General features: G+C 45.7%; 1 protein-coding gene across 5 annotated transcripts; it reads left to right on the forward strand.

The window, feature by feature from the left end:
* The first annotated feature begins 35 nt into the window (after positions 1-35).
* Positions 36-23,662, forward strand: Gjc3 (gap junction protein gamma 3). 5 transcript variants are annotated; one of them, XM_050129732.1, is made up of 5 exons: positions 5,558-5,759; positions 15,582-15,743; positions 16,052-16,111; positions 21,901-22,691; positions 23,467-23,662. In XM_050129732.1, exon 4 carries the CDS (start codon positions 21,908-21,910, stop codon positions 22,682-22,684), a length of 777 nt encoding a protein of 258 aa, XP_049985689.1. In that variant the 5' UTR covers positions 5,558-5,759; positions 15,582-15,743; positions 16,052-16,111; positions 21,901-21,907; the 3' UTR covers positions 22,685-22,691; positions 23,467-23,662. The 5 variants fall into 5 exon arrangements, with proteins under 5 accessions (XP_049985687.1, XP_049985686.1, XP_049985688.1 ...); XM_050129730.1 differs by lacking the exons at positions 5,558-5,759; positions 16,052-16,111 and adding an exon at positions 36-112; XM_050129729.1 differs by lacking the exons at positions 5,558-5,759; positions 16,052-16,111 and adding an exon at positions 39-125.
* The last annotated feature ends 28 nt before the right edge of the window (positions 23,663-23,690 follow it).

Genomic DNA, 23,690 nt, shown 5'->3' on the forward strand with positions numbered 1-23,690 from the left:
AGAGGAGTTCCTGTTGGAAACATGCAGAAACCGCTGGGCAGAGGTGTGGTCACAGGCTTCAGGCACAGAAGCTGCTGAGAGCTGAGAAAGCCAGTCTCAGGACTGAGACCCTGTGTGTTCCTCAGGTGAAAGAACAGCAGTGGGGTGGAGGGTGGTAGAGAGTGTGTTACTCTTACAGTATGCTGGTGTCAGCGGGGGGATTTGGGTGTTATAAGACAGGATCTCACATACCCCCAGCTGGCCTCCAGCTTCCTAGGTAGCCGATAATGATTCTAATGCATCTATGTCCCAAGGCCTGGAATGACAGGCATGAGCCACTGCACTCGGCACGGCGGATGTGGTGCCAGGGAAGGAACCTGGGGCTTCAAGCATGCCAGGCGAGCACTCTGCCAACTGAACTACAGCCCAGCCCCTTAGCTGACTTTAAAGGCCACTAATTTTTAAGTCATGTGATTGAACGGTGTAGTCTCCCACTAGCTTTGCTTTGAAGGGTAGAAAACCATTGACGGTGGAGGCTGCTGGTGGCAAGGACCCCCTCAAAAAGAGCACCCCCAAAAGAGCTGCAGGTGCAAGGCTTTTTAAAGGGACTCGTGGGGGGGCATTTACACAGGAGGACATCATGGTGGTTATGGAATCTAGAATAGTTGGGAACTTGGGGTGGTTTGATTTCTTCCTTCTCTTCCCCTCCTTCCCTCCCTCCCTTCCTCCCTCCCTCCCTCCCTCCCTCCCTTCCTTCTTTTTAAAGTCAGTAGAGAAAGTCTTTTATTAGGGGTGAGGAAACATACATACAGCAAGCACATAGAGAGAAAAACTGTTCACAGAGTGGGTGGGGGCTCAGGAAACCCAGCCCCTTCCTCTGTCCCTCCCTTCCTCCTTCCTTCCTACCTTTCTTTTCTGAGACTAGGTGTCCTTATGCAGCTCTGACTGCCCTTGAACGTCTTTCTGATCCACCTCCCTCCTAAATGCTGGGATCACAGGCATGCACTCCCGTGTCTGGTTTGCACCGTCGACTGTTATCTGTAGGAAGCCAGGCGCTCTGGGTCCTGTAAATCTAAAGACAAGTGCCCGGGTAGGATATATATAATATATATTAAATATATAGAATATATATATATATAAAAATCATCAGTCCTTTATAGATCCTTTCTCCAGGAATGGCTAACCCTGCCATTACTTTATGAGCTGCTTCACAAGCTGCTGACAAATACCAGACAAAAGCAAATTAAGGAGGGAAGGCTCACTCTGGTGTGACGAGCGTCTCCAGCTGTGTGTGAGGCTGCTGGTCAAGTTGCCCCCAAGGTCAAGAATCACAGGGGCGAATCACAGGGAATCACAGGGAATCACAGGTCACTTTCTTCTTTCTAATTCAGTCTAAGTCCACAGCCCGAGGTGTAGTGCCACCCACGTTCAGGTTGGGTCTTGTGGCAACCCCTCTGGAAAAACACCCAGAGTCACTAAGCTGCGTGTCTTCCAGGTGGCTCTAATAATCCGGTCATGTTGGCAGAGGTTAGCCATTTCATTAAAGAACATGGAAGGTAACAGTAGGCTACTTTACCCTAGATGGCAGGAAGACTGTGGGACACAGAGGAAAGTGACTTCCCACTGGAGGACAGGGCGGAGCCATCCTCTGGTGGCTTCAGTCTGGTGGTCATCCACAGCAAACTAGCAGGTAACTAATAATGTATCGCCACTGTGAAGCAGTCAAACTAGAGGCTTTATTCACATTTTCTCTTGGTAGCAGGTTTATTGCTTCCAGCACTGGGGATTCATTGAATTCTTTGGACGATGTGGTGGTTTATGTGACTGTCAGTTTGGCAATGCCTAGAACCATCATGGAGACAAGCCTCTGGCATCTCTATAAGGGGTTTTTTAGACTGGGATAATTGGACTGTGGAAGCCCCCACTGTGGGTGTGAATGGTACTATCCCATGGGCTGGGGCCTCTGACTAAATGAAAAAGGAGAAAGTGAGCTGTCTCTGCCCCCAGCTGTGGATGCAGTGTAACTAACTGCCTCATGCTCCTGCCACCATGCCTTCCTTCCACAATAGAGTGTGCCCTTGAGCTCGGAGCCACGATAAACCTTTCCTTCCTCAAGTTGTTTGAAAGGTAAGATTGTCATGGTGATAAGAAAAGTAACCAATATCACGTCTGTCTGTCTGTCCGTCCATCTATCCATCCATCTATCATCTATCTATCTATCTATCTATCTATCTATCTATCTATCTATCTATCTATTCCATCTATCCATCCATATCTATCAATATCTATCATCCATCCATCATCCTTCCATCCATTTATTTCTCTCTTTTTCTGTCTGTCTGTCTGTCTGTCTGTCTGTCTATCTCTGTCTGTCTGTCTTTTTCATCACCGTCATCATCATCATCTGTGTGTGTGTGTGTACACATTCCAGAGTCAGAAGAAACCTGCAGGAGTCAGTTCTCTTCTTCCACCGTGTGGAAGGCCCTGGATATTAAACTCAGGTCCGCAGGCTAGTAACAATGTCTCTCCCTGCTGAGCCATCTGGCTGGCCTGAATTTTTTCTTTTAGAGAGAGCTTCTCACTATGTAGCCCTGGCTGTACCAGTACTCTCTGTGTAGACCAGAGTGGCCTCAATTTCCCAGGTATCTTTCTACCTCTGTGTCCTTAGTGCTGGGATTAAAGGCATATACTGCCATACCCAGTTGAAATACATTTAAAAAATAAATTTAATTACTTTTATTTGTATAGTATATATGTGTAATGGCCCACAGGCCTACCCCTCCTCCCAGGGTTCATATTGAGGATAGCTAGCAGTTTCTGGCAAAACATCTTGTTTGTTCCTGTGCTCCTCTGCCCACCCTGGTGGTTAGCTATATGGGAGGTTTTTTTTTTTTTTTTTTTTTTTCCCATCTTGAGCCTGGTAATGTCCCACCTGCCTGGGGAATTTCCACTGTGCAGCAGTTAGGTATATAACGTTTTCTCTAAGTTTGAATAAACGGCATTCTGCATTCTCTCTTCACAAATGACACACGTCTCTTGTGTTCTTTAATCTCCAGCCCCTTGCCCGACTCGCTAACTGTCTGTCCTGTAGCACAGGCGCTTACATATATGTGCATGTGTGTGCATGTCTGCGCTACAGCATACCTGTGGGGTCAGAATAGCTTTCAGGACTCAGTCCTCCCTTCAGTCACGTGCTTCTCAGGGACTGAACTCGGGTCACCAGGATTGTCAGCAGGCCCCTTTACTCCCTAACTCAGTTTTCAAGACCTCAAATGAGACCAAAACCCTATGCTTTATTGCGTTTGTGAGAATTTAGAGTCCGGATCACACTAATTGTATTCGGCGCTTTCATTAATTTGTCCTTTCAGTAATACGATTCATCAGGGCTGTGTGTGTGCATGCATATGTGTGTGTATGCGAGTGTGCATGCATGCATATATATGTGTGTGTGTTTGTGTGTGCATGTGTCTGTCTGTGTGTGTATATGTGTGTGTTGTGTGTGCATATATGTGTGCATATATATGTGTGTGTGCCACACAGAAGACAGCTTGTAGTTGTTTCTCTCCTTCCAGGTTGTCCCTTAGGTGTGGCAGTGCGGTTTCCTTCCCCCCCCCCCTGAACTATCTTCCTGACCCTTCAATGGTTATCTTTAGCAGACAGGCAAGTAAGCTAAATCAGAGCACACCACCAGAGTGAAGGGTCCCTGGTCAAGTTGGTGGCTATGGCTGCTCTCAGTATCTGGAATTAGGAGTCTCACTCCATCTCTCCTTCCTCGAGGTGGTCTCCTTCTGGAATAGGGTGAGGACCCTTTCTGTGTTTGTTTCTGTGTGTGGCTGTGTGTACGCAGCACACACGTGGAGATCAGAGGACACCTTGTGGGAGTCAGTTCTCTCCTGCCACTGTTTGGGAGGACTGAATTCCGGTCACCGGGCTTGGCAGCAGGCATCTTTCCAATGGAACCCTCTCACCTGCCCATAAGTGGATGATTTGTTAGAGATTGTCCTTACCTACGATTCAGTTTGTTACAACTAGGTACATTAGACACAACAATATGCATAAGGGCCAGGTGGTGGTAGTGCACACCTTTAATCTCGACACTCAGGAGGCAGGGACAAGTAGATCTCTGGTTTAAGGACAGCTTGGTCTACAGAGTGAATTCCAGGACAGCCAGGGCTGCTCAAAAGACAAACAAAAACAAACATAAAAATAAAAAAGAATATGTATAAGGTATGACTATACAAAAAAATCACCAGGTGTACTAGGGGAAAGGGCAAGCATGCCTTGCTTATGTGTTACTCAGGAGGGGTTTGGGGATGCCTTCTGGACCCTGCCAAATAGACTTTTATTTTTTTCTAGAGCCCAGTTCTTCCCTTTTCTAGTTAGTGTGGCTAACTCTTACTCAGTCTTAAGCCTTCTTATCTGCCTCAGTGTTCTCAACCTTGTTCTTTTAATCCAAATATTAAAAAACCTTCCTCCTCTCTCCCTTCTCTCTGTGTGTGAGTGGGTGGTGTGCACATGCTTGTGTGTGTGTGTGTGTGTGAGCATGCCACTACCTGCATGTAGCTATCAGAGGACAGCACTGAGTATTGGTTCTATCTTGTTTGAGCTAGTGTCTCTCTGTACACCAGTATATACACCAGGCTAGCTGGCCTGTGCAATAGCCTTGAGGCGTCTCCTGTCTGACTCCCATCTCTCTGTAAGTAAAAGCATCAGGAAGCACTGGGATTACAGATGTGAACTACTGCATTTGACTTTCTGTGGATTCTAGGGATCCGAACTCAGGACCCTGCACTTGTGCAGCGAGCACCTTACCCATGTACATATCCATCTTCCCCAGTCCCTAGGGTTATTTCAGGGACAACACTTTCCTCATTCTTAGAGAAAAGGGAGAACTAAGGACTCTGTGTAAATAAGAAACCAAAACCATCTCTTCTTTGCCCTTGAGGAATTTTCTTTTGCCTTATCTGTGCCCTGTCCCACATAAAGCAAACTTTGATGCTGTATACTCTAGGCATCCTTTAAGCACGAGTCAGGGTTTCTTCTGGAATCCTGGGCTGGAGCTGAAGATGAGAATACTGTTCCCTCCCACCAGTGGACACAAGTGCTGTGAAACCTGCCTTTTCCCTTTGCTATTGACCTTTATGGGTGTTGCAAGCGTTGTTCCTTTAATGTTTGCTTTCACTAGCTTGTCTGCAGGGCCGTTTGTTTGTTTGAGGAGAGTGTCTGGGTTACCATGTGGGCTGCTGGGACTGCATGCTGTGTGTGTGTGTATGTGTGTTGTGCAAGTGTTTAAACATATGTGTGGGGGCTAGAGGTTGATGTCTTGTGTCTGCCTCAGTTGTTCCCCACTTTATATTGAGACAGGACCTCCCACCAAATCGGAACCTCACGTGTTTGTCTTGACTGGTTGGCCAGTAAGTCCCGGGTATCCTCCTGTCTCTGCCTCCCCATTTCTGGGATTACAGATATGTGCTGCTTGCTTGAATTTGGGTCCTAATATCTACACAGCAAGCGCTGTAGAGACAGCTGTCTCCCCAGATGACGGTTTATGCTTTTATGCATCTCTCTGTGCCCACAGACCCGCCCCCTCTGCAGCTAAGCTGGGAGAAGCCACCTTTCCCACCTGCAGCTTTGGCTTAAGGCACTTCAGAGGCAGAACAAACCACACTGCCTAGACTCTGGCTTCATCACCTAATGGGCCACCCACAGCTCTCCAGGGTCAGAAAAGAGCACACTTCATCCTGGTCTTCGGGGGTCACACTGCGATCTCATCTATAAAGGTCAGCTCAGAAGCCTCTGCCACACCAGATACGTGGGTAGAGTTGGAGGCTGGTGGAGGCCAGTGTGTCTCCTACAGAACTTCACTGTGAACCATCGGGAAGAGTCATCAAAGATCAGTTTTGGTAACATTCTGATGTAACCCCGCTTCAATCGATGGGAACAATCGACTTGCCATCCCCACCTCCACTCATTTAGACGACGGTCCACCCTGCTCAAAAGCGGATGTGTGAGGAGAGGCAGTTCCCCGTTTGTCTTATGCTCCCTGTGTGTCCTTGCTTGGCATCTCAAAAATGCAGAAGCTGAAGCTGGAGAGAGGCACCCATATAAAATTTGTGCACATCTGTAATCCAGCACTAGGGGGCAGACCCAGGATTACCACAGGAATGTGCAGGCAGGGGTGTTGGAGGCTTTGTTGGCAGGCATGTTAGCTGGCCAGTGCCAGGCTCGGTGGCAGACTTTGGCTTAGAAACAAACAAGGAGCCAGGCTTGGTGGCACACACTTTTAAGCCTGGCACTGGGAGGTAGAGGCAGGTGGATCTCTGTGAGTTTGAGGCCAGCCTGTTCTACACAGCAAGTGATGGGCTGACCAGGGCTCCACAGTCAGATCCCATTGCCTAAAGCAAAAGAGGCAATAAGGTGGAGCGGTGATTGAGGGAGACCTTCTAAGTTTACCTCAGGCTTCCACAAATGCCTATATGGGTGAGCACACCTGCACACACATGTGTAAGCATTCACTACTCCCCTCCCGTTGTCTGTTCTTTGTCCAGGCCATTTTTCAGAGAATGGAGTCTTGTCTTTTCTTTTCTTTTCTTTTCTTTTCTTTTCTTTTCTTTTCTTTTCTTTTCCTTTCTCTCTCTCTCTCTCTCTCTCTCTCTCTCTCTCTCTCTCTCTCTCTCTCTTTCTCCCCCCCCCCCCCCAGTTTTTCGAGACAGGGTTTCTCTGTAGCTTTGGGCCTGTCCTGGAACTAGCTCTTGTAGACCAGGCTGGTCTTGAACTCACAGAGATCCGTCTGCCTCTGCCTCCCAAGTGCTGAGATTAAAGGCGAACGCCACCACCTGCCGGCCAGTGGAGTGTTTTCATGGGACAAAATGCCAACCCCCTTTGCAAAAACAAACAGGTGCCCTTACTGTTATTTGCAAACACGTGATTTCACCAAGACCGATATTTCTAGACCGCAACATAAATCTTTCCAGTGCTCATCTGGCTACAGAGAGACATTAGAATTTTAGGGGCCTAAGGGAACTTTGGCCAAGAAAGATACACACGCTTCAGTTGGTGCCTCAGTCCATAGGGCTCTTTTTCGCAGCGCTCCTGTCTTTTGCAGGTGTTCTGAAAACAGCAGCAGGCCTGTAATTCTGGACCCTGAGGAGCACCCACACTAGGGGACAATCCTATGCCTCTCTCCCCCTCATTGCTCACCTTTTGCAGGTATTGGTGTTCTTTGCGGCTGAAAGGACCTTTGACTTGAGTCAGCCAACTCATCTGTGATGGAGCGGTATATTAGTAAGGGTGCAGTTTTGGGTATAGTCAAAGACAATCTGGCCTTGGTTGTGGGCTTGCTATAACCTCTAGGAAGGGGGCTGGAGAGATGGCTCAGAGGTTAAGAGCATTGCCTGCTCTTTCAAAGGTCCTGAGTTCATTTCCCAGCAACCACATGATGGCTCACAACCATCTGTAATGGAGTCTGGTGCCCTCTGCTGGCCTGCAGGCATACACACAGACAGAATATTGTATACATAATAAATAAATATTAAAAAAAACCGCTAGGAAAAGATGAAAAAATAAATTAAAAAAAAAATAAAAAATTCACTGTAACTTCTCCAAATGGTCGCTTGGTGGCGCCATATCCTGAACAGTGTGGTGTAATTTTACCGCAACCGATGTTCTCAGGATGCACTCATCAGGAGGCAAAGTCCTCCGTGGGGTGTGGGGGTGGTGCAGGTATGTACTTTTGCCTGGATTTATGATTCCTGATTTGACATTTTAGGGAATAACCTTAGATGATTGCAGAATCTTCCAAGCCCGGCCATTCAGAGGGAACCTGGGGGCTTGTACGAGTTAGTCAAGTGCCATCTAAAACTGATATATCCCTAATCTCTTTTTTCTCCTCCTCCTTCCTTCTCTTCCCCTTTGTCCTCTTGATCACCCTCCTTCCCTTCTCTCCCTTCCCCTCCCTCTTCTCTCCTCCCTTTCTTCATCTTCTCCCCTCCTCCTCTTCCCCACCACCTTATTTTCTCCTCTTTTCCTTCTCTTCCTCTTCTCCCTTTTATTTTGAAGCTCATGCAGTTCAGGCTAGTCTTCTGCTTGCGCCGCTCCCGCTACCTCGGCTTGCTGAGCTGCTGGGTTTCAGGCCTGCACCACCAGGCTTTGCTGGATCCCCGTTGGCAGGCTGTCTGTCCAAAAACCGTGTCATAGAGGCTTTTGGTCCTGGGATCCCAAGTTCCATGCAAGGCTCTGCTCAGTGTGGGAAGAGGAGAGCCTGCACCCTGGATTCCTCTTGGACCTCTGGTGTGGCTTTGCTAGAGGAACCATCCTTTATTATCCCCTTGGCATCCACCCTTAAACCCACCCTTTAGTCTCCAAGGGATTTGGTTGGAGCTGGGGTGAGGAAGAAACTGCCTGGCGTTCCTTCCCTGCTTTCTATCCCAGTTCTCCCCAACTTTGGTTGCTGCAGTGCAGTTTGCAGCCTGGCAGGCTTTAAAAAATTATATCTCTCGGGGCAGGGAGATGGCTCAGAGGTTAAGAGCATTGGTTGCTCTTCCAGAGGTCCTGAGTTCAATTCCCAGCAACCACATGGTGGCTCATGACCATCTAAAATGAGATCTGGTGCCCTCCTCTGTCATGCAGGCAGAACACATACATACATACAATATATAATAAACCTTTAAAAAAATTATAGCTCCCCCCTTAAACATGTATAAAATCGCTGGAGCGGGGATATAGCTCAGTTGGTAGAGTACTCGGCTCTGGGTACCATCTCCCCCCACACCATGGGTGTGTTTGTGCATGTTGGGGAAGTAAAGGCAGGAGTGTGTGTGTGTAGATTGTGTAAGTGCACATGTGTGTAGGTGCTCAGGCCTGTGCAGAGGCCAGAAGAGGCTGTTGAATGCCCTGCCTTACCACTCACTGCCACGTTTCTCCAAGGCAGGGTTTCTTACTGAACCTGAAGCCAGGTCGGCAGCCAGCAAGCCTAAATCATTACTCCCTGCCCACCCCCAGACAGTGTTGAGGCTACAAGAATGCATTAACCACACTTTTTTTTTTCCCATATGAGTGCTGGGGATTTCAGACTCAAATCCTTATGCTCCCACAATGAACACTCTTACCCTCTGAGCCATCTCTCCAGTCCTGTTTACGTGTGTATGTGTGTGTGTAAATATCTGTGCTGTTGATAGTCTTAGGCGACCCCTGTGAAAGGGTCATTCGATCCTAAAGGGGTTGCAACCCACAGGCTGAAAACCGGTATTCTAGACTGTTGGGCTTCTTTGCACTCCTTACCCATGGGTGAGCCTGCTCCCCGAGTACCCGGCTACCCAGGGTCTTGGCACACATCACGAACATCTGGCTGTGGGAGGAGGCTGGTCTCATCTGGTGGGAAGAGGAGGGACAGCGAGGACATTGTTGGTGGCATAAAGCAGTGCCGTGAGAGCTTCCTGGCACTAAGCCAAAGAAAGTTACTCTGAAAGAGATGCTTGTCTTGGCGTTTTAATGTCTCGACAGCAGCTTAGAAACAAATAGGCGGAACATCGCTCCCTCCAGCCCTCAGTGCCAAGTGTAGCCTCCTCTCCTGAAACCCACACTGGCCGGGGCTGTGGGCATTTATAAATAGAGCCATTGAGGAATCAGGAGAAATTCATGCATCACTGAAAAACGTTCTTATTGCCTGGGCCCTGGGCATCACCCCACTTTCCACCCCCAGTGCAGACATTTTAACTCTCTGGCTGGGCTGTCTGTGTGACCCCAAATGGTGGGGTCACAGTTCTCAGTTTCCAAATGCTTGCTTACCACGAGCAGAGCTGCAGTGCACTTGACTCCGTGGACTCTTCTGAAGAAGTGGTTCAGTAAACCACGGGGAAAGTATGGTCCTTGACTTGTTTCTATTTTACCTCTTCTATTCACTGTTTCAGTGACCTATTCAGGTCATTTTTAACCCCTTCACATCTTAGTTTCCTATAACCCGAGAGTGGCATTAAAATCCACTTCCTAAGCTTGGAATGAGGGTCAAATGAGGTAATATTTGTGACTGCTGACAAAGGTATTGCTTCTCTAATCTCCTCCCTTCTTTTTTCCCTCCCTTCCTTGCACTTTCTTTGCCCTTCCTTCCTCCCCTCCTCTCCTCTCCTCTCCCCTCCTCTCCCCTCTCCTTCTCACCCATCTTCTGTTTTTGATCTTCTCCTGCCTCTACTTCCCAAATTCTGGGATCATGAGAAAGAACACACTTGGCTTAAGCTTTCTTCTCATTCATTCATCCATCCATTCATTCATTCATTCATTCATTCATTCATTTTTTGTGTGTGTATGTATGTGAGCGCATGTGTGTGTGGGGTCAGGGAACAACTTCCAATGGTCAGTCCTCTCCATCCACAATGTTGTGCAAACTTACAGTCATCAAGACTTAGGTCTACACTAGATTCACTAACATTATTCGTTATAGAAAAAACCCCCACAGGAGCTGGAGAAATGAAATAGGAATACGGAATTCAGAGTAGAATTTACCCTTCTCCGTCTGTGGACATTCAAAGAAAAGAGTGAGTGATAGGAGGTAGGAATACCATGAAGCGTCAGTGCCGAGCTCGCACACAGGTGCCCATTCATACATGTCCACACGTATGCATGTGCCTGAGAGAGAATGGAGTGCCATCACATTGTTTCTAAGGGCGTCTTTCTCTGAATGGCTGCCTCAGTAAAGATGAGTGTAATTAAAGTTAATGATTGGTAGCTATTTCTCGAGTTCATCAAAGGACTAGACTAATTTGCATTAAAAATTGACTATATATTTACTTATTTTGCATGTATGTTACAAAATAGTTTCACTATATTTAGGAGAATATTTGTGATTCAAAAGTATTTGTGATCCAGGCACGATGACACAGGTCTGGAATCCCAGTACTTGGGAGGTGGAGGCAGGAGGAACAATTCTTTGGCTAGATGGAGTGTGAAGCCAGCTTAAACTACATGAAAACAAACAAGCAAGCAAACAAATAAACAAAAAAAAAGAGGGTTCTGGGAAGGTGGCTGCATCCATGGAATGCTTGCCTTGTGAGCATGAGTACCAGGTTTGAGCTCCAGAACTCATGCAAAACAAAAACAAAAACAAAAACAGAAACAGAAACAAAACCAAAACCAAAGAACCCTGGGTGTGGAGCCTGCACTGGTTCTAGCCTGATGGGGTCCCAGCCATGGGAGGGGGAAGTAAACAAGGGCTCCCACCCCTAACTAAGACGCTATCTGCAACTGATACTCACTAGCAAAGGAAAAATTAGTTTTCTCCCATGAAGTCTCACAGAGCATATTAACCACGGTTCAGGGCAGACTCCATACACAGAAGAAGTTGGCCAACTTAGAATGAGCTCAATGGTATTTTTGTAGTCATATTGTTTTGTTTGGGCCCTTTTTTGTCTCCTTGATCTTTTGCTTGTGTATTTTGGTTTACATGTTTTATTATTATTATTATGTTTCTTAATTTTTGTTTTTGTTTTTTTTTCAAGAGAGAGAGAGAGAGAGAGAGAGAGAGAGAGAGAGAGAGAGAGAGAAAGGCATGGAGTTGGGTGGGTGGGGAGGTAGGAATGATTTGGGAGGAGTTGTGAGAGGGAAAATGTGTGATCAGGATATAGTGTATGAAGTTTTTCAATTAAAAATACATCTTAAAAATTAAAAAACAGGGGGCTGGAGAGATGGCTCAGTGGTTTAGAGCACTGTCTGCTCTTCCAGAGGTCCTGAGTTCAATTCCCAGCAACCACATGGTGGCTTACAACCATCTGTAATGAGATCTGGCGCCCTCCTCTGGCATGTGGGCATACATGGAGGCAGAATATTGTATACATAATAAATAAATAAATCTTAAAAAAAATTTAGAGTATAGATGTGTTGCTATAAATAATATAGGGATTTATTTAAAAAAAATTAAAAAACATATTTTATTTTATTTTTATGGTTTTTCAAGACAGTTTTCTTTGTGTAGCCCTGGCTGTCCTGGTACTAGCTCTATAGATCGGGCTGACCTTGAATTTAGAGATCTACCTGCCTCTGCCTCCTGAAGGCTGGGATTAAAGGTGTGTGCCACCACACCCAACTAAAATAAATATTTAAAAAACCAGGGCATGGTGTGTGTTTGTAATCTCAGTACTGAGGTGACAGAGATGGGCAGATCTTTAGGGCTTGTTGGCCAGTCAGGCCTACGTGGTGAGTTTACAGGCCAGCAAGAGAGCCTGTCTCACCACACAAGGTGGATAACCCCTGAGGAATGAAAGCTGAGGTTGACCTCTGCATGCAAACATAAACATGTGCACACACATGCATCTATACACCCATGAACATGTACATACGTACCTCCCAATATTTGTAATTTGTCTGGGAAGGTTGGCTAAGAACCGCTGTAGACTGCTGATAGCCAACCAGGAATTTAAATGGAATAAATGTTTACTTTCCTTCCTATGAAAGAAGTTCAGGATTAAGCCTCTCTGCATGCCCAATTTTGTTCTTCCCCTTTCTTAGCTGCATCTCTGGAGGGGATCCTGGCTGAAGTGATGCAGGAAGGAAGGGGTATGAAGCAGGTGTCTAAGCTCTCACTTGGGCTGCGGGAGAGGGGTTCAACTTTCTGAGCTGCCGAGGGGACATGCAGTACATTCCCATGGTTCTTTAAGAGTTGCTCTATTCTCCCAGCCAAAAGGACATTGAAAAGTCACCATGAATTCTGGGACAAAGACTACCTGAGGACATGAAGCAAATCATACACACACACACACACACACACATGAATGCACATACATGGGTACTCATGGAGACATAAACACTCTTTAATTTTTTTGGCTTTATTTTATGTGTCTTTTTTATTATTTATATGTCTTTTGCCTGTATGTATGTATGTATGTATGTATGTATGTATGTATGTATGTATGTGCACCATATGCATGTCTAGTGTCTGAGGGAGGTCTTAAAAGGGCATTGAATCCCCTGGAACTGGAGTCTTATAGATGGTTGTGAGCTGCCATGTGGGTCCTGGGAACTGAACCTGGGTTTGCTGTAAGAGCAACCAGTGCTCTTAACCAACCCTGAACATTGTCTCCAGTCTCCCTTTTAAATTTTTTTTTTCGTTTTTTTGAGACAGGGTTTCTCTGTGGCTTTGGAGCCTGTCCTGGAACTAGCTCTTGTAGACCAGGCTGGTCTCGAGCTCACAGAGCCTTTTAAATTTTTGGACAATCACATAATGCATACATTGTACTCACTTGCCTATCCTCATCTCCCACTTATGCCTTCTTCCTAATTAGTCCCTTTGGTACATTCCTTTCTCTCTCTCTCTCTCTCTCTCTCTCTCTCTCTCTCTCTCTCTCTCTCTCTCTCGTCTGTGTACAAGTCTTGCACAGGTAACCGTGAGTTCATGATTGCAGCGTCACATCTGGAAGACAGCATTCCATAGTGTTCCTCTCCATTCTCGGACTGCCACAGTCTCTCTTTCCCTCTTCTGAGGAGTTCCTTGGGTTTTGGAGGAGACAATATAGATGTCCTGTGTAGGGTTGAGCACTCTGGGCAGTTTGAATAGTAATGAGTCTCTGTGTAACCGTCTTTCACAGAAAAAAGAAGCTTCTCTGACCTAGGGTAGCACTATTCTAGGTAGTAGAGTATATATATATATATAGAAAAAAAAGGCAAATATTTTTCCTTTTATTGAAAATAGAGTCTTGCCAGGTAGTGGTGGCGCATGCCTTTAATCCCCGCACTTGGGAGGCAGAGGCAGGCAGACCTCTGTGAGTTTGAGGCCAGCCTGGACTACAAAACAAGTTTCAGGATAGCCAAGCTACACAGAGAACTCTTTCCTGAAATCCACCCCCCCAAAAGAAAAAAACCAAAATACCCAAATCAAAACAAAACAAAAAACCAATCAAGCAATCAACCAACCAACCAAACAAACAAACAAGAAAATAGATTCTTTTCTCGTACAACGTATTCTGTTTATAGTTTCTCCTCCCTGCATTTCCTCCCAATTCCTCTTCACCTTCCCTCCCTTCAGGATCCACTCTCTTTCTGTATCACTAAAAAAGGTTTCTAAGAAATGACAACCAAAATGACAAAATAAAATATAATAAGATGAAGCAAAAATCACCTCACGGAGGCTGGACAAGGCAACCCAACAGAAGGAAAAGAGCCCCAAGACAGGCACAAGAATTCGAGACCCATTAGCTCACCCAGAAGTCCCATAAAAATATGAAGCTGAAAGCTGTAAGATCTATGCAGAGAACCTTGTGAAGATTCATGTAGTGAGCATAAATAGTTATTACGCAGATTGAGAACATGTCTGGTTAGCAAAATATCAGTAATAGGTTTCCTACTAGGGCCTATGACCTCCCCAGGCATAGACTTTTGACCAGGCTTGCATTACCTGGTGTGTATTCCTTCCAACACACAGGCACATTCTTACACGAGTAAGCTTGTTCTCTGGGTACTTTGGATGCACTTTCAGTTCTGAATGAGTGAGTTTGTTAAGCATACAGAAAACCAAAGTAAAATAGAAAGTGATAGGTGGACCGAGATGAGCATCATCAAATTTGGGGCTTACAAACATACACCAGGAAATGACTGGGGAGACACAGTCAACTGGGGTTTCCCACAGACAGCATTCTGGGCAGAGCAGGGTGTTCCCTCTAGTGAAGCTTCTAAGGAAAAGAACAACCCTACACGAAGAACTACAGGTAGCTGGGTAAAGCTGGGAGAGGAGGCCATTCCCAGGGAAGAGCGTTCCCAATGGTTGTCCAGTACCAAATAGTCAGCCATAAAAATCAAACACCTTAGTAATGTTATATGGACTCCAGGGGTTATATTTAGCAATATATATGTACACATAAAAACATACACGCATGCAATAACAGTTGATGAAATAAAAAGGCCATGAATTTGAAGGAGATATAAAATGGTATGTGGGAGGGTTTGGAGGGAGACGAGAAGGAAGAGAAGTTACAATTAAAATACAGTCTCAAAAAGAAAAAATAAAAGAAAAAGAAAAAAATAAAGAGCAAAGAATAGCTAGAAGTAGCATCATCAGATTGGGTGTTCACAGGATCCAGCAGACACTGACTGGGGATGTCGAGGCAGGCAGCTGGAGTTCTCTTCTTAGCTCTCTCTCAATGGCTGAGCTCCCCTTATCTGAACTTCCAGCTCTCCTCCCATTCTAGGTAGTTTTGTATCATGGGGTACCCAAGGGTGCCTTCTGCTGTGCTTTTCAACCGTTCGTTTTCCCTCTAGCTGTTTGCAAGGCTACAATGCTCTTATTGTAGCTGTTTGTTGTTCCCTTCCCTCCCTGTCACAGAGTCTGGGAGGCAGTCCTTCTCTAGACAAAGGGCCTTGGAGGACACAAGACAAACACACTTGGGTCTGAAATGGGAGAGGACAGTTCCACTTCCACAGGCAGCTTCTCAGTGAGCTCAAACGTCCCAAGACAATTAACCAATATAATGTACATAATAAACCACTCTCCGTTCAGATGACCTCAAAAGTTCCCATCCCCATTCACTTAGAGGATACGTCCTGTACCATTGACACCAGACTCATTCTCCAGAGTTCATGCCTGGAGGGCTGGGTCCTTTAATTGGAATTCTTTTATGCGGCAGGGAGCCTGCCAGGAATGAAAAAGAGAAGGCGAAAGAGTGGGCAGCTGCAGAAGGCAGGGCCATCCCAAGAGCCTGGACCCTGAAGGCTCCAGCGTGAGGATCCCTTCTGGCTACTTTCCTCTGTGGTTGACGCTTCTGCTTGGGGCTGCCAGGCAAGTACTGGTAAGTCCATGGGCAGATCTGAGGTTATTCTGGGTTCTGGAGAGGTCTGTGAGAGGATGCATTCAGGATTTCTTAGAGATAGCTTTGAATTCACATAAGATCTAGAAGTCAGGGATATTGCCCCAAAGATTCTGCATCTCCGCTCATACCGGTTTTGGAGGCCACACTTTGAAGAGAAGCATCTACATTGCATCCCAGGCCAGGTGAAGGGAGGTGGGAACAATCAGTTTAGGCTTGCACTGCCTGGTTTCTCCCTACTCACGGGTTCTTTTCCTCTGTGGCTTCTTAACTTTCTGGAATGTATCCAGTTACTGGTGGAATCCTGACATCCCTCTCCACCCCAGCCCCTCTACCACCACCAAAAGTAGGTGAGACGCTTTGAAAAATTCTCATTTAAATGGGGTTTTAAATAATCTCTTTAGGTACTAGAAAATCTGCTCAAATTCTGGGTTTTTCTTTCCTTGTTTAATTTTTAGTCTTCTATTGTTACTTCACTTACGCTTTATTTGTTTGTTTGTTGAGGCATAGTCTCGTTTAGTCCAGACTAATCCTAAACTCAGCATAAAATTGAGGATGATTTTGAATTTTTGCCTCCATCTCCCCAGTGCTAGAATTATGGGCGTGCACCATACCTGGTTTATGCTGTGCTGTGGATAAAACCCAGGGCCTTGAGCATGGGAGGCAAACATTCTACCAACTCAGCTACATCCTTAGCTCTATTTATGTTCGGAAGCTCAGCATACAAAGCAATGTGTTTCATTATGGCATGTCCATGTGTACCTTGATTTATTGTTGTTTCTTCCCTCAGTTTCCCCCTTGACCCCTCTGCTAGGCTTTGTCCCCCTCATCAGCCCCCATTCTGCTTCCATATGTCAGATCTATTCTGTTCCCCTTTCCTTTCTCACTGTCCTAAGATCTCTTTCCCCTCGAATTTGATGTTCCTGGTCCCTAAGCATAGTCCCCATTCTAGTTTCATGACCCATATCCGCATAGGTATACATATGTAAAACTTAAGATCTGGGACCTGCCTAGGAGAGAAACGTGCAGTATATGTCTTTCTGGGCCTTGGCTACTTCGTTTAATATGATGACTTTCTGGTCCATCCATTTTCCTATTGTTTCAGTGAACTAGGGGTTGATCACAGGAAATCAGGAGAGAATTTGCTACTTGTGTTATTGTGTTTGCACTCAAAACAGTTCCGTTTCTTGCGCTGGGAAGAAGGCTTCATGAGTTAAGTGCTTGCTATGAAAACATGAGGACCCGAGTTAGAATCCCCAAAACTCACATGAAAACTGGGGCGTGGTAGTGCATGTCTATAACCTCTGCAGTACTGTAGTGGGCGAGAATCCCTGGAATCTCATAGGCTACGTAGCCTGGCGTTCACAGTGACAAACAAGAGACTCTGCCTCAAGCAACGCTGAAGGTAAGGATTGACACGGGGTTGTCTACCTCTGCGTTCACGCTGTAGCTGAGGCACATCCCACCCTCCTCTCTCTCTCTCTCTCTCTCTCTCTCTCTCTCTCTCTCTCTCTCTCTCTCTCTCACACACACACACACACACACATACACACACATACACCGCACACACATGAAAGTAAAAATATTTCAGATTTTGTAGCATTTGAGATTTTTAGGTTTTTTGAATTCAGAATATTTAAACCGTAGCGGACATTTTATTATTATTGTCCTGACTTTCAAAAGGAAAAAAAAACACCCCAAATTTATTCTATATTTGTGTCATTTTGTTACTTTATTAATTCTATCTTTTAAATTTTATTTTTCCAAGGATGCTTATATAATGCCTCAATTTATTTTCTTTAGAATCAGCATGGATTTTAGAAATGTTTTATTAGCTTACATTAGTACATGATTACTGATTTCCTCATGACATTTTCATACATGTATATCATGCTTTTTCTTGAGTCCCTGCCTTGTACATTCTATTGCTTCCTCGCTTTCCTACTGATCCCGCTTCTTGTGCCAAAGGCCTCTTTCTGCCTTCTCTCCCTTCCTTCCTCCCTCCCTCCCTCCCTCCCTCCCTCCCTCCCTCCCTCCCTCCCTCCCTCCCTCCCTTCCTTCCTTCCTCCCTCCCTCTCTCCCTCCTTCCCTCCCTCCCTTTCTCCCTCCCTCCCTCCTTTTGTGTGTATCTGGTGCTTGTGACTCTTCACATGGCTGTGTGTCCATGTGCATGGAGGTCAGATGTTAACTTTAGGGTCTTCACGAATTGGTCTTCACTGTACTTTTTGAGACAGAGGTGCTTTCTAAACTTGGAGCTCACTAATGATTGGCTGGGCTGGCTGGCCAATGGACTTCAGGGATTTGCTTGTTTCTCCTCGCTTCCTCCTGCCCTGCCCCTCAGCAGCCCTAGGTTACTGAAGAGTGCTGCTACGCCTGGCTTTTATGTGAGTGCTGGCTATTCAAACTGAGACCCAAATGCTTTTATGAGGGGCATCTTACCTACTGTGCTATTTCAAAATTAGGGAGTGGGTTTTGAAGTACAGGGACCGTAATCTGGGGATCAAATGTTGGCAGTAGTGGGAAAGGAGAGGCCTGAAGTGCTAGCTCCGGAAAGGATGGTGGTATTCGACAGGTGTAGGACCACCTCTCTTGAGGATAGAAGAAGGAAGGAAGACTAAGGCAGAGAAAGGAACGATGGCGAGGTGGCCTACTGGTAGAGGCACTCGTTACACAAGCTTAGCCACCTGAGTCTGATCCGTTGAAGCCACGGGAAGGTGGGAGGAACGAACTGACTCCACAGCCTTGTCCTCTGATTTCCCCAGGCATGCTACGGTATGTGTGCCCCTCCCCTAGGTGTGGGAGGGCACGTATACGTGTGCACACAATAGAGACAGTTGTGGATAGTCACACTGGATTAGGGAAGTGGCAACCATGGGTTCCCCTCACTCTGACTCCATTCTAAATACTTATCCCAATACCCACAAGTAAGCGTAGCTCTCACCTGTCAATAAAGAAACTTCTGTTGGCAGCAGATGGAAAGATACAGCTGGTCATATTGCAGAGAGCCACTGATTGCAGGGGGCCCAGCTCCAGTTGATGCATCTACAGTACAGCCTTACACCTATGGCTCAGGAAACCCTTCACAAGACAGGGGCAGAAAGATGAGAAGAGTCAGAGGACCAGGACTTCTAATGAATGAGCCCAAGAAAGCTCAACAAGCTAAACAAGACCTGAAAAATGATAATACCGGATTATGTGCCGCTGAGGAAGGGGGAAATCTCATGCGGCCACATTCCTAGATAGAGTTACAGGCAATTGATGGCTTCCAAAAAGGAGGAATTAGTGTTCTCCATGGGCAAGCACCTTATAGGTTATCTAACCCCAGGTGGCCATCTCTAAACATACACACATATGGGACTCAACAGTTTGTGTGTGTCTATATGTAGATGCATAGACACACATGTATGAAATAATAGCAATTAAAGAATAAGAGGCCATGACTTTGAGAGGGAGTTGAGGGATATGGGTAAAGTAGGAAGGATTCTGGGAAAATGATGTAAATACAGTACTCATCTATAAAATTCTCATAAAAGGGAAAAAAGATAAAGAATTATTTATAGAGCTTTCTGGAATAAGAAGTTTGCACAATATCTTAGTATAATAAAACTGTTGTGAATATTTTTGAAGGAGTAATTTATAATCCACAGAACTTATTTTTTCCCAGTTCTGGAGGCTAAGAAGTCCAAGAGGCAGGCACTAGCAGGTCGGGTGTAGACCTTTTCCTTATGGATGGTGATGTCACTGAGTCATCAACTGATGGAAGGGGTTGAAGGGCTCCCTAAAATATCTTTTATAACCCCATTTACGACTTAAAGGCTTTTCTTCTTTTTGTTTTTTTTTTTTTTTTTTAGGTCGAATCTAGGGCCTCTTGAATGATAAGCAGGTACCTCCAATAACACACTGGGGGATTCTAGGCAGGTGCTCTACCACTGAGCCACACAGTTAACTCCCCACCACATTTCAGCATCTGACTTTGGGGAGGACACCAACAGTTAGATCACAGAACATGATCATTAGGGAATGAGAATGGGAAGATGGTCTGATATGGCAGTGGCTGGAAGCAACTTTTGGGCACCGAAGAAGGTTTCTATTAAGGAAGAGATAAATATGGCAAGCTTGGTATTATGGCCAGAGAACTGAGATATTTCTGAAATTTATCCTCAATAATAGTTACCCCTCATCATGAGGGAGATAATCATTTAAAGAACAGAGATTAGACATTTTAACTTCTATGCTCTGCCCCCAAACCCTATGGCATTTAATTATGGCAAATTGTTGTTTCCGAGATTGTAAGGTATAAAGAACATTAGACTAGAGTAAATGCTGACATTGACTCTGGTTATTTCATCCCATTTCTTTCTAGCTCCCTAGTCGATATATGTTGTGGTAGGTTTAAATTAAAAAATTATTTATTTTATTTTATGTGTGTGAGTGAATTTTGCATGCATGTATGTATGTGCACCACATGTGTGCCACCATGGAGTACAGAAAAGGGCATTGGATCTGCTGGAACTGTAGTTGCAGATGGTCGAGAGTCACCATTGTGGGTGCTGGGAACTGATCCAAGGTCCTCTGCAAGAGCAGAAAGTACTCTTAACCATTGAGCTATCTTTCTAGCCCCTGTAGTGATACGTTTAACTGTAAACTTGATACCAACTAGGAAGGGAGTCTCAATGAGGGATTGCTGATCGGATTGTGTGTGTGTGTGAAGCAGTTTGTCTTTATTGGCTGAATTGGGAATTGGTTCGGGAAGACCCAACCTTAAAGTAGGTGGCATCATTGCCTGGGTTTGGGTTCTGGGCTATGTAAGTGTAGAGAAGGCAAGCTGATCACTAAGCCTGCATGCCTTCATTTCACTTTGCTCTTGAGTGTGGATATGATGTGAGCAGTGTTTAAGTTTCTGCCACCTTTATGCCCCTGCTTTGATGAGCTAGAGTAAATTTTTGTAATTTTGTAAGCTACATTGTGAGTTAGAGTAAATTCCCTCTTCTTTAACCTTTCTTTCCCAGTTAGAAATGAACTAAGACACCTACCTAGATTCCTATTATTCACTTACATTTCTTTACCTTGTAAATAAGGGCAACCAGAAACTTGGTATTAACTTGGTTTAGATGAGTGTGCTCACAGAAGTCTATCCATACAAAAAGACTTGGCCCTTAGGGTTGTGATATTAGAGGGTCTGTGGACCTGAAAGAACTGCTGTCTGGGGCTAGAGAGATGGTGTGGTTAAGAGTGCTTGTTGCTCTTCTAGAGGACCTGAGTTTGATTCCCAGTGTCCATGTCTGGTGACTCACAATCACTTGTAACTCTAGCTGAAAGGGATCTGATGCCCTCTTCAGGTATCCATGGACAGGCATGCACACACACCTGGCATAGACACACACCCACACACACATACACACACCCATACATATATAAAAATAAATATAAGATGCGGAGCCTAATGGGAGGTCTTTAACTCACTGAAGACATGTTTCTTGTGTGTGTGTGTGTGTGTGTGTGTGTGTGTGTGTGTGTGATTCTCTGGGAGTCATCCACCTTACTTTTTGAGACAAGCTCTCTTGCTGGTTGGAGGCTCTCCAGCTGGCTCGGATCTTCCTGTCCCTGCCTCCCCAGCAGTGGGATTCCAAGTCCACACCACCACACTCAGCATTTTCACATGGGTTCTGAGGATAGAGCTTAGGTTTTCACACTTGGGTGGTACTTTACTGATTGAGTCACTGCTCCCCCCCACCCCAAATCCATGAAAATATACTCTTGAAAGGAATCATGGAATTCTGTTCATCTTCCCCCACTTTTTGGATAGAAACTTTTTGCTCAATGTATTTCTTCCTCATTGCTATCCAAGACATGCCATGTTCTTTCAATGAGTGACCTTCACCAAGTATGTGCTATGCCATTTGGAGTCCAAACCTTCACAACTGTGAGCTAGTTAACCTTTTTATGTTTATAAAGGTAATTACCTCAGGCATTGCTTTGTGGGCATGCAAAGTAGGCTATATGGTGTTTTATTAATTTTGGAGAGGAGCAAAAAAGCTTGCTTTGCAAACCCTTGGATTAGCAGGTGAACAAGACATCTGAAGCCTCCCCTGAAGGGCAGTGAGTGGGACACCTCTTCTGATAATTGTTCTCTGCTCAGTGGCAGAATGTGTGGCAAGTTCCTGAGGCAGCTGTTGGCTAAGGAGAGCCAGCATTCCACCCCCGTGGGGCGCTTCCTGCTTCCGGTGCTGATGGGATTCCGCCTCCTGCTTCTGGTTTCCAGTGGACCTGGGGTCTTCGGTGATGATGAGAGCGAATTCATGTGCCATTTAGGGCAACCAGACTGCAAGACCATTTGTTATGATGTCTTCCGCCCCCTTTCTCCGCTGCGTTTCTGGGCCTTCCAAGTCATCTTGATGGCTGTACCCAGTGTAGTTTATGTGGGTTTCACTATGTATCATGTGATTGGATACTGGGAGGAACCAGAAAAAGGGAACAAGGAACAAGAGTCCCGGATTTGCAAGGGGGACCGCAGTAAAGATGTCTCAGGGACTGGAAGCCTCAAGCTTCTTTGGGCCTATGTGGCACAGCTTGGGGCCCGACTGGTCCTTGAGGGAGCAGCCCTGGGACTTCAATACCATCTGTATGGCTTCAAGATGCCCAGCACTTTTCAATGTCGTGAGGATCCTTGTATCGGCAGCACAACTTGTTTCCAGTCGCACCCCTCTGAGAAGACCATCCTCCTCAACACCATGTTTGGGATTAGTGGGGCCTGTCTCTTGTTTACTTCCTTGGAACTTGTACTTTTGGGTTTAGGGAGGTTTTGGAGGATGTACAAGGACAGACTCCCCCTTTTAAAGAACCTGCCAACCTCAAAGAACTCTGTAAGGCGCAAGGACACAGCTGATGACTTGACAGTGGTGGAGACGAAAGAACCGTTTTGAGAAGCAGGTGAGGATCCCATTGACATGACAGTTATCTGTCCCTGCGTCTGATGTCTCTGTGTTGGCAACCTCCACCCAGGGTAGGTCCCTCACCCTCTAGGGTGTACAGCTCACCATATTACAAAGTAGATCACCAGTCTCAAAGCTGATGCGTTCTAAAAAAGATTTACTCTTAATTTTAAATTGTGTGTATGTATGTGTGTGTGTGTGTGTGTGTGTGTGTGTGTGTGTGTACACAGGAGTACAAGTGGTTGTGGAGGCCAGAAGAGGGTGATAGATCACTTGGAGCTGGAATTAATGGCATTTGTGAGCTGCCCAGTGTGGGTATCAGGAAGCAAACTAGGGTTCTTTGCAAAAATAGTAAGCATTCTTATTCACTGAGCCATCTCTCCAGCCCCAAGATGTATTCTTTTAAAGGGAGGAAGTGTTTCCTTTGGTTCACAGTTTAGGGGTACAGTTCTTCATGGTGGACAAGGCATTCATATATGCATATGAAACGGGTAGCCCTAGCTGGCCTGGGCTTGCTATGTAGATCAGGCTGGTTTTAAACTTACAGAGATCCCCCTGTCTCTGCCTCCAGAGTGCTGGAATTCAAAGCACAAGGCATTATACCTGGCTGAGTCAGATGTGTTTCGGTTACTGCCCTGCAAACATCTCCCAGCACCTATCCCTATGAGTTGCATGACTCCTTCTAGTAGACCACGATGACTACACTAGTGCATGTACTGCCTGCCCTTTCATTTGGTGGAGTCCTGAGCTTCTGCTTGATTTCTGCCTTACAGAGTTTTAAAGTTACCTGGCTTGCTTGAAGAAAACCCCGTGACTGGATCTTCCTCCATACATCCAGTGAGATGGCACAGTGTCACCAAGCCTCATGGTCTGAGATTAATCTTCAGAACCCACATGGAGAAGGGAGAAAACCAGCTCCCACAAGATGTCCTCTGACCTGCATATACATACCATGGCACCCATACACACACACACACACACACACACACACACACAC

This window comes from Alexandromys fortis, unplaced genomic scaffold (genome assembly GCF_014885135.2).
Source record: "Alexandromys fortis isolate MF-2015 unplaced genomic scaffold, M_Fortis_MF-2015_v1.1 scaffold_306, whole genome shotgun sequence".
Classification (NCBI taxonomy): Eukaryota; Metazoa; Chordata; class Mammalia; order Rodentia; family Cricetidae; genus Alexandromys; species Alexandromys fortis.